Genomic DNA, 13401 nt, shown 5'->3' on the forward strand with positions numbered 1-13401 from the left:
AATGTTAAGCAGCACAACTATTTTCAACATGGATAATAATTAAAGGAGTCATAATGTTGTTTTAACTTTGGTACCCAATGCTCTATTATAGTCTTTCAGGCACTTCTAAAAAAGAAAAGTGGAAAAAAAAATCAACACAGAGCCCCTCAGACCCTTATTTCTAAAGGCATTATTGTCTCGCGAGATCTGATGCGATGTTTTGGCTGTCGTGGACGGTCATTATAATAATGCAAATGAGGGGCGCGTTGATTGGTTGCAGGAAGGAGGGGGGTTGACACCGCAGGTAACTTCAGCATCATTACAAACTGACATGGCGCAAGTTGTCAGAACCCGACCCGGCCGCGACATATGGGATTCAACCGTACATGTTTGAGCCGGACTCTGAACCAGAGCTGGAAAGGGAAGATGTAGAGTTGTTGGATGCACGTCTACATCAAGATGTCTCTGAATGGTAAAGACAATCATTTTGACTGCGACATACATTAACATCAGTTCGAGCAAAAACGTGTGTTGCTATTTTCTCCCACATAAATTTACCTTTTATTTAATGTAGATTACATTAACGGAGATGTAGTTTTTTTTTTTTAATCAGCTTACAGTGGTTTTGAGATTTCTACTATCATGTGGTGTTTTTGCCTTGTTTCACGTTGTGGTTATTTAGACATTCAATATGTTTCTTCTTTAGACATGCAACGTGATGTTATACTTGCATTTAAACAGTTTTAGCCACTGAGCATGGACTCCTGTACCGTCACTACTGTAGCTGCTAGTGTAAAACAAAGTGGAAAGATGTGGCTAGCATTCGTAGAGTCCATTCCCCGTGTTTACCTCGAAGGTAACGTTACATACAATAGCCGCATTAGCAGTTAGCTGCTATTTGTTAACCACAGTAGAGCAATAAAAACACAGTCTTACCTTTTCAATTTTTGGCAAGTCCCTGATGGTTGGGATGGCACCTTTTCCCAAACGGAGCTTCGAGGCCAAGTTCGCCTGATATTGCCCCAAATTTGTAAATGATTCCGGTGTAAAATGTTTAGCACACACACCTAACGATACGCCACTTGAAAGAGTTGTTGGGACAGCGTCATTAAAAATGAATTTCCTCCACTGTTCCCTGATAGTTTCGTCCGTTTTTGGTAGATAAAACACATTTGCATGTTGTTTGTGGCAGTCACCCACAGAGCATCTCAAGTGTAGGCTACACTCGGTTTCTCCATCTTTCTCGAGTCGACTAAACTGAATCTGAGGGGGAGAGGGGCGGGCTTCCCGCGGCATAGGTTTGCGGTGTCCATATTTGGTATATCCTCCCCCGTCTTGACGTCAAGAGGGGGAAGAAATCAAAATCTCGTTTTTTCGTGCGCGTGCACGTGGCCTATTTTACAAACCCTGAGGTAAACAAACGCTTCACTTTTAAATATCGGCTTCCCGGCCAGTGTACAATCATTATGCAATCATAACATACATTGATTCTCGTGGAAAAGTTAAATTTCTACATTATGACTCCTTTAAAAATGTATCTTGAGCACCAAATGATCACATTACAATGATTTCTGAAGGATCATGTGACACTGAAGACTGGAGTAATGATGCTGAAAATACAGCTTTGACATCACAGGAATAAATTACATTTTAAAAAATAGAAAACAGTAATTTTAAACTGCATTTTTGCTCCACAATATTGCTTTTTTTACTATATTTTTGATCAAATAAATGCAGCCTTTCTGAGCAGAAGAGACTTCTTTCAAAATCATTAAAAAAAATCTTACTGGCCCCAACCTTTTGAATGCTAGTGTTTATTGCTTTAAAATAGTTACTGTAATAAGTTACTGTTTTTGAAAGTCTTAATTGAGTTGACTGTTAACTCCGTGTCTCTTTCAGAGATGGAAAACATGACAGAAAAGGTAGTGCAGATTAAGACGATAGTCTCGACCTTCCCCAGACCCGTCATCATAGTGATGCGCTATCTCTTTGCCTTCCTTCATCAGTGAGTCCTGCTCTCTTTTTCTTAAAGGCCCACGCAATCGTTCCAAACCTGATTATGCTGTGCAGTGATACAGTGTGTAACCCGTTTTGTTTGTGTCTGTTCAGTGTCTCTCAGTACAGTGATGAGAACATGATGCAGCCGTATAACCTGGCCGTGTGCTTCGGCCCCAGTCTGCTCAGAGGGGTGGAGATGGGTGGTGATGAAGTGACCCTGGCACCTCAGATCAATGACCTTGTCAAGACCATGATCCTCCATCACGAGAACATTTTCCCAGGGCCATCCGAACTCCCGGGCCCCGTCTATGAGAAATGCATGACTCTGGAGCAGGAGTACTGGTGAGTCTTAAGGCCCAATATACTCACGACGGATCTTCTTTAAGGGGTAAAAAGAAGTTTGAAACACCTGAGCTGCGGTATACTGTTAGCAAACACACTGCTCAGAGCAGTGTTTAGATGCATATGTAAATATGGGCTGCATGCTTTCCTCTCAGTAGCAAAATAAACACTACAAAAATGACCAAAAAACAGCAGTTAAGAAAGCATCTCATCAGAGCGATATGGATATGTTTGCATCAGCTCTGCAATTCAGTGCTCCAGTCAAGTCAAATTTATTTATATACCACTTTATGACAATGAATTACTTTAAAGCTAGCAGCTTTACAGGACCAAACATGGAAAAACAGTGTCAGTGTTGCTTTCAGTTAGAATTAAAACTTTCTACTGTGAAGCAGTGTGTTCATATTTTTACTTGCATCTGACCTTGACGGACTGAACAGAAGAAATGAACAGATTTCCACGTCAAAGAGCCATGTCACTTAGTACATAATTGCCACAGACCAGTGGTAGTTTGAGGGTGTTTAAAGGGGCATTCCACCCATTTGAACATTGTTTTTTATTTAAAGTGGGTCATATATGTAGTCGAAATGTAAAATAAATTTTGAATTTGGTGCCTTCGTGACCGAGGAAAGACAAAAAATAACTTCAGGACGCATTTGTATGAAAGACAACAACTCCCACAATGCACCACATTGCACAGCTCCGCAAGCCACTCCCACTAATCCAGAAAGCGCATATCTGCCTATAAGAGAAATCACTCCTCCGTCTACAAGGCTAGCTACCACCAGAGCTTGAAATTCATTTCACATTCACACAAAATGTCTAGTTAGTTGGCGAACTCATTAGTGCATTACTCCTCGTTTGTATTTCTTTCGAAAAGGTGAATTATTGCATGGTACCTGGATGTTCAGTCAGAACATATGCGGTGCGAAACTAGGATAGTTCTCAACACAAACGTTCGTGTCCTCGTCTGATTCAGAGATTTCGTCCAGGAGAAATTGGCATCGTTGAAATTCTTTGCCGCAGACGGACTCTATCTCTGTGTTCGTAGTTGCATCTTACAGTCTATGAGTTGCATAGTGAGATCACCGGCGCCACCAGTCCGCCCTAACTCGAGCCAGTCCGGGCTCCTCGTCCGCGGCAGGCAGGTCTTCTGCCTCGGCTGCTCTTCGCTATAATGCGGCTTGTAAAGGTAGCCACAAACACCTGATTCAAGCATCAGACTTCCGAAATCCTCTTCCTCTAGTCTATATCATATTGAGCACTCTCCTCCGCTATTGTCATAACTTTACATCTGTCTCCACAGCGCCTGTTAGCTTAGCTTCAAACAAGATGGAGCATATTGCTATCAGTTTCAGAGAGTAAAGTCCCACCCACTGATCTGTAATAGGTCTGTAGCGTGAGCGGGTCCCGCCCCCTGGGAAAGATGAGGAACTAGTGCTTGTAGTCTCAACAGAAATCCCCCCCTCTTACACTTCCTCCTACAATGACGCAAAATGACGATTTTTTCGTCATTGTAGGAGGAAGTTTTTCCCGGATTTCTCCCGTCTCAGGGGAAAATGAGAGAGTGTTGCACGACCATTCAATAGTATGACTGGGTTTCTAACAATGCAAAGCTTAATGCAAATGGGTGGAGTGTCCCTTTAACAGACAGAGCAAACTTCTCTGGAAAGTTTGCTTTGGTGAGCAGTTTCGAACTCCAAACGAATTTCATTTTGGCCTGATTTTGTTTTAAATGACATCACACACCGGTTTGTTTTTTCAATTTCACTTGAAGTATATCGCCTTTAGAGGGATTGTTCATCGAAAAATGTAAAACATCTGTCATTATTTCCTAAACTCATTGTCTTTTAAAACCTTTTGCTGTTGTTTTGGGTGTCGCACAAAAAAAATCTTAATTATTTTTACTTTTAAGTAACGCCAACCTCTTTTTCCAGTGAACCCATCACAGAGGAGGGCGAGGGAGAAGCTGAACATCCTCCCAGTGAAGATGGTAAGAAAGCGCAACACACATCATGACAATTTATTTTTAAACCTTTGAAGTTTTAATTAATCTAAATGTGTCCATGTGTGTTCTATGTTGGGTTTTTGTGTGCTGTTGTGCATTGTGGACATTCCATGTTGGATTTTGGCATATGTGGCATTTCTGTTGCCATGCTTTGTGTTGTCTGTATGCATTGTATGAGCAGAGTGCGAGGCTGTGGCCATGTTTGATTATGTTGCACGCTCTGCAGCCGAGCTGTCATTCAAGCAGGGTGAACACCTCCTACTACACAGCAAGGTCTCTGCTGATTGGTGGAGAGGGGAACTAGGAGGAGTGAGAGGCCTGATCCCCCATAAGTACATCAGTATGGTAGAGGGGTGAGAACATATTCATCATAAACTACATGCGGTTCCTTCAAACATTGCATTGATGTTACTATTACAGCTACTTCTGAACAATAAGACTTATAGAAAGAAAAGTTTTAATTGTTACAAGCTCCGTTTCAAAACTTAGTCGAAGTTTCAAAGTTGCTTGTTGCTTACTAGTTACAAAGACAGCATCCTGACCCAGTAAGGGATTGATTTATAGCATAATATAGACAGCAACTCTGTACTCCACACTTGTCTCTTGACTGGAATAAATTGATCAAAAGTGGCATCAGAGACATTTATAATGTTTCTATTTCAAATAAATGCTGTCATTTTTAACTTTCTAAAGATAAAAAATCCTGCAAAAATGTATCACGGTTTCCACAAAAATATGAAGCAACACAAATGTTTTCAACACTGATGATAATTCAGCAATTGAAAATTCAGCATCGACATCACAGGAATAAATTACATTTTGTATATTATGTAGACAACAGGTATTTATTGTAATAATATTTTACAATTCTACTGTATTTTTGATTAAATGTGATATTAAACACTTATTTCAAAAACCTTACCAACTCCAAACTTTTGAATGGTAGTGTAAACATAAATATGAAAAAACCACATAGCACACACAAACATTGGGTAAAATAATCTATTACACTAAACCATTTTTGTCAATATTTCTAGTGTTGAATGCTTTTGAAACAGCTAATGAGCATGATTTGCTAACCAATTTGATTAATTAGTTAATTAGTAAATATCTGAGCACTAATTAATCTGCTTTTATATTACATGTTTCAAACATGACTGATATGAAGCATAGGAAATCAGTCAGATATGTCACTAATAGACTTTAGTCAGAGTGGATGTCATATTTCATTTGTCACTAACAGAAACAAGACTGTGAGGGTTCAGTTCATTCAATATGTCATGCTGAAAATAAGGCCCAAGGTCACATCTAATGTTTTGTTGGCAGAATGATCAACATCCAGGTACGCAGACATAACGGGCCTCATTCATGAAATGCAAGAAGAACAAACCTTTCTTTCTTGTCGCATTCAATTCACTGCAGCCATTTACGTAAGAATGGAGTTATGAATGATTTACACAAATTTGTTCCGCTTGTATTGTTTTATGAATGAGACTCCTCAAACGGGCTGTAAATCCATCCCTCACAGCCTTGTTTTTATATTGCATTAAATAAAATATGGTGTCTAAACTGATTAAAGTCTATGGAAACCATTGCAGAGACATAGAGAAAACATAATAAACAAACATATTGCTTTTGTTCTAATACAATATCTTGGTAGCCATAACCTTACCATTAGCTTTGGTAACCTCATCTTGTTGTCTTCTCATCCTCAGGGCGGAACGTAAGGAACGAGGGAAGAAGGATGACAGCAGAGGGGGCAGCACAGGAAACCTTTCAGAAGAACAGCAGCAGTCTGAACAGAGCACCAGGTACATTCTCTCAGACCGCTGGTAATAATGCACCACGGATGCTCTACACAGGCCCACTGAGATCTTACTGTATCTGCACTGTGTTTGCTGTCGTTCCCCAGGATGAGAGTGAACAGTGACAGTGCTTCTTTGCCCTGCCGGCAGAGGACCAGCAGTGGAGGAGGCAGCAGTGGGAATGTGAGCCCCATACGGAAGCTCACCCTGCAGGTGCCCGAGGGACGACTCATCCTTCCTCCTCAGTCAACTGGACCTGCACGCCAATTCTCAGGGTAGGAGAACAGAAGCTGTTGTTTTGATGGTACCAGCTGCTGAAAGGCACACGCATGAGGCGTGATCTGATTATGTGACCATCATTAAATCCCAGTGAGCTTACAGAATTATTTTTTGAGATAACAAAAATGAGGTTCAAACTTAAATTTAAAAAAAGATATTTATACTTTTATTTTGGAAGGATGCATTAAATTGATCAAAAGTAACAGTTGAACCATTTATAATGTTACAAAAAGATTTCATCATCAAAGAATCCTGAAAAAATATATCGTGATTCCACAAAACAAAAATTATAGAAATATTAAGTAGCACAACTTTTTTCAACCTTGATGATAATAATCAATGTTTCTTATGCTTGCTACAGATGATTTCTGCAATCCTATAAGATCATTACAAATCACACTGTACGACATGGATCTAATAAACTTGGGTACGACATGTATGAACACTGTACGATAATGACACCTATTGAATTGTAGGCAAGTAGCAAGTTAGTATAGAAGAATGAATCGCACTTTGGCAATTGTGGTTTTTATGTGCGCTGAATGATGGGGAATATGGATGCGATCATGGTTAGGGAAAAGAGGCCAACTTGGCATGGCAATTTTGCAAATGGAGCTTTGGGTAGTTTTAGGTTTTAGCGTAATATCGCGTTGATCAATACGCCATTTCATGTTGCAGTTTTATTGGCTAGTCAGCAAACACTGAGATGTTCACACTAAATTTCTGACACTGTCAGAAAATGATGGCAAGCTATCTTTGGTCTCAAGTCCATGACAGCGGCTGTCTTTGAACCTTTCTCACTGTACTAAGTCGTACATGTACATGGACCAGCGTTTAGGAGCCAAGACCACAGTTTGTCATCGCCACAATTTGTCATCTTTCGTCTGGAACAGCCCAAAACCGTACAATGTGTACCAGCAGCAAATCGGCAAATTAGAATAATTTCTGAAGGATCATGTGAATTCAGCTTTGCATCACAGAAATATATTATAAAATGGAACACAGTTACTTTAAATGTCAAAAATATTCCACAATGTTACTGTTTTTCCTGTACTTTTTTATCAAAATATGGTGAGCATAAGAGACCGATCCCAAACTTTTGAATGGTAGTGTATGTTGTTATAAGTAATTGAATTTCCCTTCTATATGCCTTTTTTTTTTCTCTTCAGTCATCAAGAGCGCAGACACACTTTGGACAGTCTGAGACCAGTAGGAGGAGCAGCAGACAGACAGACAGTGCATATCGACAAGGTCTGATTCTCATACTGACTGACATTTCACCAACATTTCTATACATTTTTGTAGTTATGATGAGCTAAAATATTTTATCAGGTAGAAATTGCTGAGAAAAACTCCCTCACGAAGTAATACAAAAGGTTTTTGAAACTAGAATTATGGATTTAATTGTTAATTATAAATGTCTTATTGTTATATATTTCCAATCTGTAAATAATAATAATAGTTTGAGAACAAGCAGCTTTGTCATTACAGCAGAAAGTACCTGAAATGTGGAGAATCTAAGAATCTGAAAGGCTGAGAACCACTGATATAAAAATCCTAATGTTTTAATGACCGAATCTCTCTTTCTCATAGGAGGTCAGTCGCCAGATGAACTCTGTGTTTAGGGAGCTGTTGTCTCGTCAGCCTCCTCTGGAAGTCTCGGGTTCGAGCGCTTCCCCCTCCTCTCCCCCCCCTGCATCCGTCCCGTCGGTTTCCTCCGCTGCTGCTCGACCTCCGGCGAAGAAGGGAGGCTTCGGCCTGCGCAGCAGAGGTCTCTTCAAACCCCAAGACCAACAGGACTGAGGGTTTAGGAAGGGATGATTTATGAGTGAATCTGAGTATGAGTGTTGGGGGAACGGCAAACTCATCACAGATATGAATATATTTTTCCAGACATACAATATATGGTACTCTTTACGCCTTATTAACTAAATTTCCGTTGACAGTAACTGATTATGGTTTTGTTCGTGTGAGACCAAGTCATTGATCCTGTTATTGGTTGTATTTGTGTTTTACTAGCTTTGATAACAGTTAATCTGGTCCTCGGTCAAGAATTTCCTACTCTAATAATTCACCGCAGTGATGTCCAATGTGTCTGACGTTTTTGACTGTAGTGTTGGCTGTGTTCTTTTGGAAAAACATAACTATCTGCTGATGATGTATTCATGGAGTCCCTCAAAGCACATCGATTCTGATCGGCAAGTGAATTGTGGGAATGATGTCGATGACAGACAGAGTCCACACTGTAATTTTAAATATAGACGTGTCACTCTGAATGTAGCAGGAGATTTATGAAGGCCACTCAGATGTTTGCGAACCAAGAGATCTACTTCATTATTGGAGTTTTTCTTATTCAGTTTTAAATGTTTTTTTTTTGTTGCTTTTGGATATTATGCATAGCTCAAGTAGTTCTAGGTACAACATGATGAATATTAAAATGCTCCAGTGTTTTATTTCTAGATGATTCATTTCGGGGGGTTTTGTATCATTTGCTATTTAATGTTGTTTTTTGTTTTTTACATTTAATTGCATTACTATTTTTTACAATTATTTGCATTACAATGGATTATTCTTTAAAAAGCATTCAGTCGTAAAGGAACCAGCACATATGCATGCAATGTGCTGGGATGGTCTCGTGTGGAAACAGGTGGGACGGCCAAAATAAGCACAGCTCTGTAGCCTTTTTTTATCCCGCCGGCTCCATGTGAAAAAGACAACTGTGAAGATAAGTGCCACAAAGCAGCTCAGGAACTGTCCAACAGAGAAGTGACTGGAGAAAAGAACAAACTGTGAAAAGGCACATGTAGTCACAGGAAGTACAGTGGCACTTCCTTTTCGCTGCACATATTAATGCCTCTGGTTACTGGTCTCCTTCGACTTCCACCCCATCACCCATACCTTCCCCTTAGCCGTGTGTGTCTCTGGTAGATGATGTCATCATTGATATGTGGATTACAATATTATCAAAATAAATTATAGATTCTAAAATACTGTCGACTTGCCAAATATTTCATGCAGAATAATTACTCTTATGTTTATCTATATACTCTTTTATCATTTATAAATATATATAACTCGATTTTTTTTTTTATATTTTCAGGTTTAATTTTATTTTAAGTTTATGTAGTATGTTTTGTTTGTTTTGAGTTGGATTTAGCTTTATTCTATTTTTACTTCATATTTAGATAATTTAGTACTTTAACTTATTTTTATTTTTTATATTTTCATATTTGCTTTTATTTCAATGAAAACAATTGTTATTAGTTTAGGGGTTACATTTTACAACAAGGTCCTATTAGTTAATTCATTAACTAACAATGAGAAATACATTTGTTACAGTATTTTTCAATCTTTATTAACATTTACATTTAACAATTATTTAATGTTAGCTAAAATTTATTAAATAATATTAAGAGATACAACTTTTGATTTTAATAATGTATTAGTAAATGTTGGAACTAACATTAACCAAGATTAATAAATGCTTTAGAAGTATTTTTCATTGTTTATCTTAACCAATGAAGTTAATTGATGTTAACATAATAACTTAGTAAAAATAGTAAAGTGTTACCAGTTTTGCTTTTAGTTTTACACTGTAATACAATGACATACATTTTTAAGGTTCTCTTAACTGTCCAAATTTTTTTTTTTTTAGGGCCACTGTATGTTTCCTAAAAGAAAAAAATAATTGATCTAGGCCTAAAATTAGATAGTACGAGAGGAAACTGGCTGTGTGCGAAGAGGGTTAGCCTGTCCGGTAACCTGATTAGTGGAGCCCTCTCCATTCCTCTCCCCAAAATAACTCTACGCTCAGCCTACTAATTCTTCATTGGATACACACACTTCCACAAACTAGACTATGGCAAAGAACACAAGACAGAGTGAGTGAGGTCACACTGCCTTACTGTAAAACGCTCCGCTCCATTCCTTCTGATGTCCAACAGAATGATATAGGTCATATATTCATCTGTTAGATGTGGATGACAAGTTTATGGAGATTTGCAGTGTCTGTCTGACTGATCAAAATAGTCATAAACTACTGCCAACTAGAGTTTATTTTTGGACCAGGGCTGAATATTGAATAGGGTAAGTGATAAATATTCAAAATTGCTCAAAACAAAATTGCATCCCATTCATCATGAGTATTCCATAAAATGCAATGCATGTATGTCAAATGTTTTTTTCTACACATTCTTTTCAAATTGATTTATGAAATGTCCGATTTTGTCATCTACGCCTAAATGCCATACAGTACTGGTGGGTTCATGTCATATCGCTTCTCAGTCAGACAAGCATGTAGTAGGCCTATGACAGTATGATGCGTAATGAGTAAATGTAAGCAAGAGTTGTCAGGGTGTGTCTTGTCTGACTTGGGTTTGTATTTGTCACATGTAGCCTGTAATTTAATGGTTCTCAAACGGGGCCTCAGCACACTTCCAAGGGGAGTGCAAGATGGCTCAAAATTATTTAAAATGTACATGTAATTACGAGACTTCAACTTCCTCGTAGAGCTTGTATTTGTAAGCTGGGAATTTTCTGAGAGCTCCTACTTGTACCACCTAACCCTGCAGATTAATTTAGGCCTTAATAGTGTTGCCATAGAAACGCATACTTCCTAGTTCTGAGGACCTGAACAGCTCCGAGTCGTGTTGTCATCTCGAAATTATGGTAATTGGTAATACGGTTATTATTTTGGTCAACCTGGACATATACAGTATAAGGAAATTTTAAAAGTGTGATTTCTAGACCTGGAAAAGTCTTGGAATTAATCAAATATTTTTTTTTATACATGCATGTAGGTCTATACATAAGCTCTATCATATTTGACTGGATATAAATGGTTATTTGTAAAAAAAAAAAGAAAAAAAAAGTAGGTTATAAAAAAAAAACTACAAACTAGAAAAGTTATGCAAATTCAATGTTAATAAAAAAGCAGCAGTTATCGGGATTGTAAGATTTAATTATTTATAGTTATTTTAATATGATGCCACTCCTAGTTTATGTGAATAAAAAGTTTGAGCAGCTTTGTCATCCTAGCAGATATCTTATAGGGGTCTTCAAATAATGTATTTGACAACGGGGTCCTTGCAGTCAAAAACTTTGAGAACCACTGCTGTAGTTTGTGTAGTTTATGAACTAAAATGTTAAATTTAACATGTTTAACCCACAGATGCTAAAAACCTAACCTATACACTGTAAAAAAATATAGTTGGTTTAACTTAAAAAAGTAAGTAACCTGTTTGACTTAAAAATGTAAGTTCATTGAAATTAAAAAAATTCAGTTAACACAATTGAGATTGGTTTAATCGACAGAAACTCAAAATATCATGTTATCCGAACCACATTATCTAAGTTGATTTGACAAAAGTAAACAATGTGATAAATCATGAAAATATTTTTTACTAGGTATACTGTAGGCTACTGTTTGCTGAAATGTTTGTTGAAATTTCACTCAAACAAAGCTTATGATCTGCTCTGCAGTCAATATGATGCGAGACGAGTATTTGGTGGAGTGTAATATTGATGATGATGATGATGATGATGATGAAGAAGAAGAAGATTATGATGTGAAGAAGTTCCAGCCGTCTCCGCCTCCTCCACCACAGTTCTCCTCCACCCCTCCCCTCGCTCATGTTGAGATTAGGGATCCCTATGGCGTCAACAAACAATTGAAGGTGAACTTCTCATCGGATGGACATTCAGGGTGTTTTACAGTAGCCTACATGAAAGAAAAATAAAATTCACGTAACTTTCTGTTCATTGTGACACCATCAGGTAGAGTTTAGCGATGTTTTGGCAGAGCCCGCATCCACACACAGCTACGACCGCGTGTGGGTGTACAGCGGGATCGCCTTCGAGTCCACGCGGCTGTGGGGTTACCGCTGCCTGACGGCGCTGTGTGCGGTTCCCCTCTCCTGCCTCTGCGGCTGCCTCTTTGCCCTGCTGGCCTGTATGCACATCTGGTAGGCTCTTTTTTAAAGAAAAAAATATATATATTTATGATAGATGTTCCTTAAGTTTTTCCTTAAGGGAAAATTCTGTTCCAAACCTGTATGAGTTTCGTTCTTCTGTTGAACACAAAAGAAGATAGTTTGAAGAATGCCTGTAACCAGACAGTTGACGATAGCCATTGACTTCCATAGTATTGAAAAATACTATGGAAGTCAATGGGGACCAGAAACTGTTTGGTTACTAACATTCTTCAAAATATCTTCTTTTGTGTTCAACAGAAGAACGAAACTCATACAGGTTTGGAACAATATTGAGGGTGTAGTAAATGATGACAGAATTTTCATTTTTGGGTAAACTATCCCTTTAAACAAAAATATTGTCACTGCTTCTATTTCCTTCTTCTTGTCATAGGTGTGTGATGCCCTGTATTCAGGTGTGTCATACCTGCCTGCCCTGTGTGAGGTCACTGTGGATGAGTGTGGTTAATATCTTCATCACTCCATTCTGCACATCTGTGGCTCGCTGTTGCAGTGGCATATATGTGACGGTCTCCAAAGAGTGATGAAACACAATTAAGGAGGAATTTGAGGAAGTTTGTTAAACTGCTTTCCTCTAAATTAAAATGACAAAACATGAATCCTTGGAATCCCTGAATGGATTTTTTGAAGTTACAAAATAAAGCATAATTCAAACCATTTAAAGAAGAGGATTACAAGCTATTATAGCTTGTAGATTTTTAATTATATAATAATAATCGGTTTAAATTATCTTAATGTAATAAAAATGTTGCATGTCAGAAGATATTTTGTATCTTTCTAAGCATAATACAAAAAAGAGCCTCACACAAAATGTCAATAACCTCTTTTTTCATATAATCTGTTTATATTTTTCTGTTTGATATAATGTGTATTTGTCATGTATTATCTATGAAGCCAGATGTCTATTTTGATGGTTATCATGTCATACATGTTTTTGAATAAAACAACTACTTACATTTGTGCATTCAAGTTCTCTTATTTATCAAGTTTTGTCAACAAC

General features: G+C 38.0%; 2 protein-coding genes across 3 annotated transcripts in view; both read left to right on the forward strand.

Annotated features, from left to right (window-relative positions):
- arhgap4b (Rho GTPase activating protein 4b) overlaps positions 1–8864 on the forward strand; it is a 32247-nt gene extending 23383 nt beyond the window's left edge. For both annotated transcript variants that reach the window (XM_084428776.1, XM_084428775.1), the window contains exons 17-24: positions 1879–1984; positions 2089–2319; positions 4257–4312; positions 4509–4680; positions 6043–6138; positions 6240–6407; positions 7581–7662; positions 8005–8864. In XM_084428776.1, coding sequence (XP_084284902.1) covers positions 1879–1984; positions 2089–2319; positions 4257–4312; positions 4509–4680; positions 6043–6138; positions 6240–6407; positions 7581–7662; positions 8005–8214 — 1121 coding nt within the window. In that variant the 3' untranslated portion in view covers positions 8215–8864. The remainder of the gene's footprint in view (positions 1–1878; positions 1985–2088; positions 2320–4256; positions 4313–4508; positions 4681–6042; positions 6139–6239; positions 6408–7580; positions 7663–8004) is intronic.
- A 1269-nt stretch (positions 8865–10133) lies between these two features.
- cav4b (caveolin 4b) lies at positions 10134–13357 on the forward strand. The gene is made up of 4 exons (XM_084428705.1): positions 10134–10497; positions 11893–12086; positions 12187–12374; positions 12775–13357. The coding sequence occupies exons 2-4, from the start codon at positions 11898–11900 to the stop codon at positions 12923–12925; spliced, it is 528 nt and encodes a 175-aa protein (XP_084284831.1). The 5' UTR covers positions 10134–10497; positions 11893–11897; the 3' UTR covers positions 12926–13357.
- Positions 13358–13401: the final 44 nt, after the last annotated feature.

This window comes from Rutilus rutilus (genome assembly GCF_951802725.1).
Source record: "Rutilus rutilus genome assembly, chromosome: 13".
NCBI lineage: Eukaryota > Metazoa > Chordata > Actinopteri > Cypriniformes > Leuciscidae > Rutilus > Rutilus rutilus.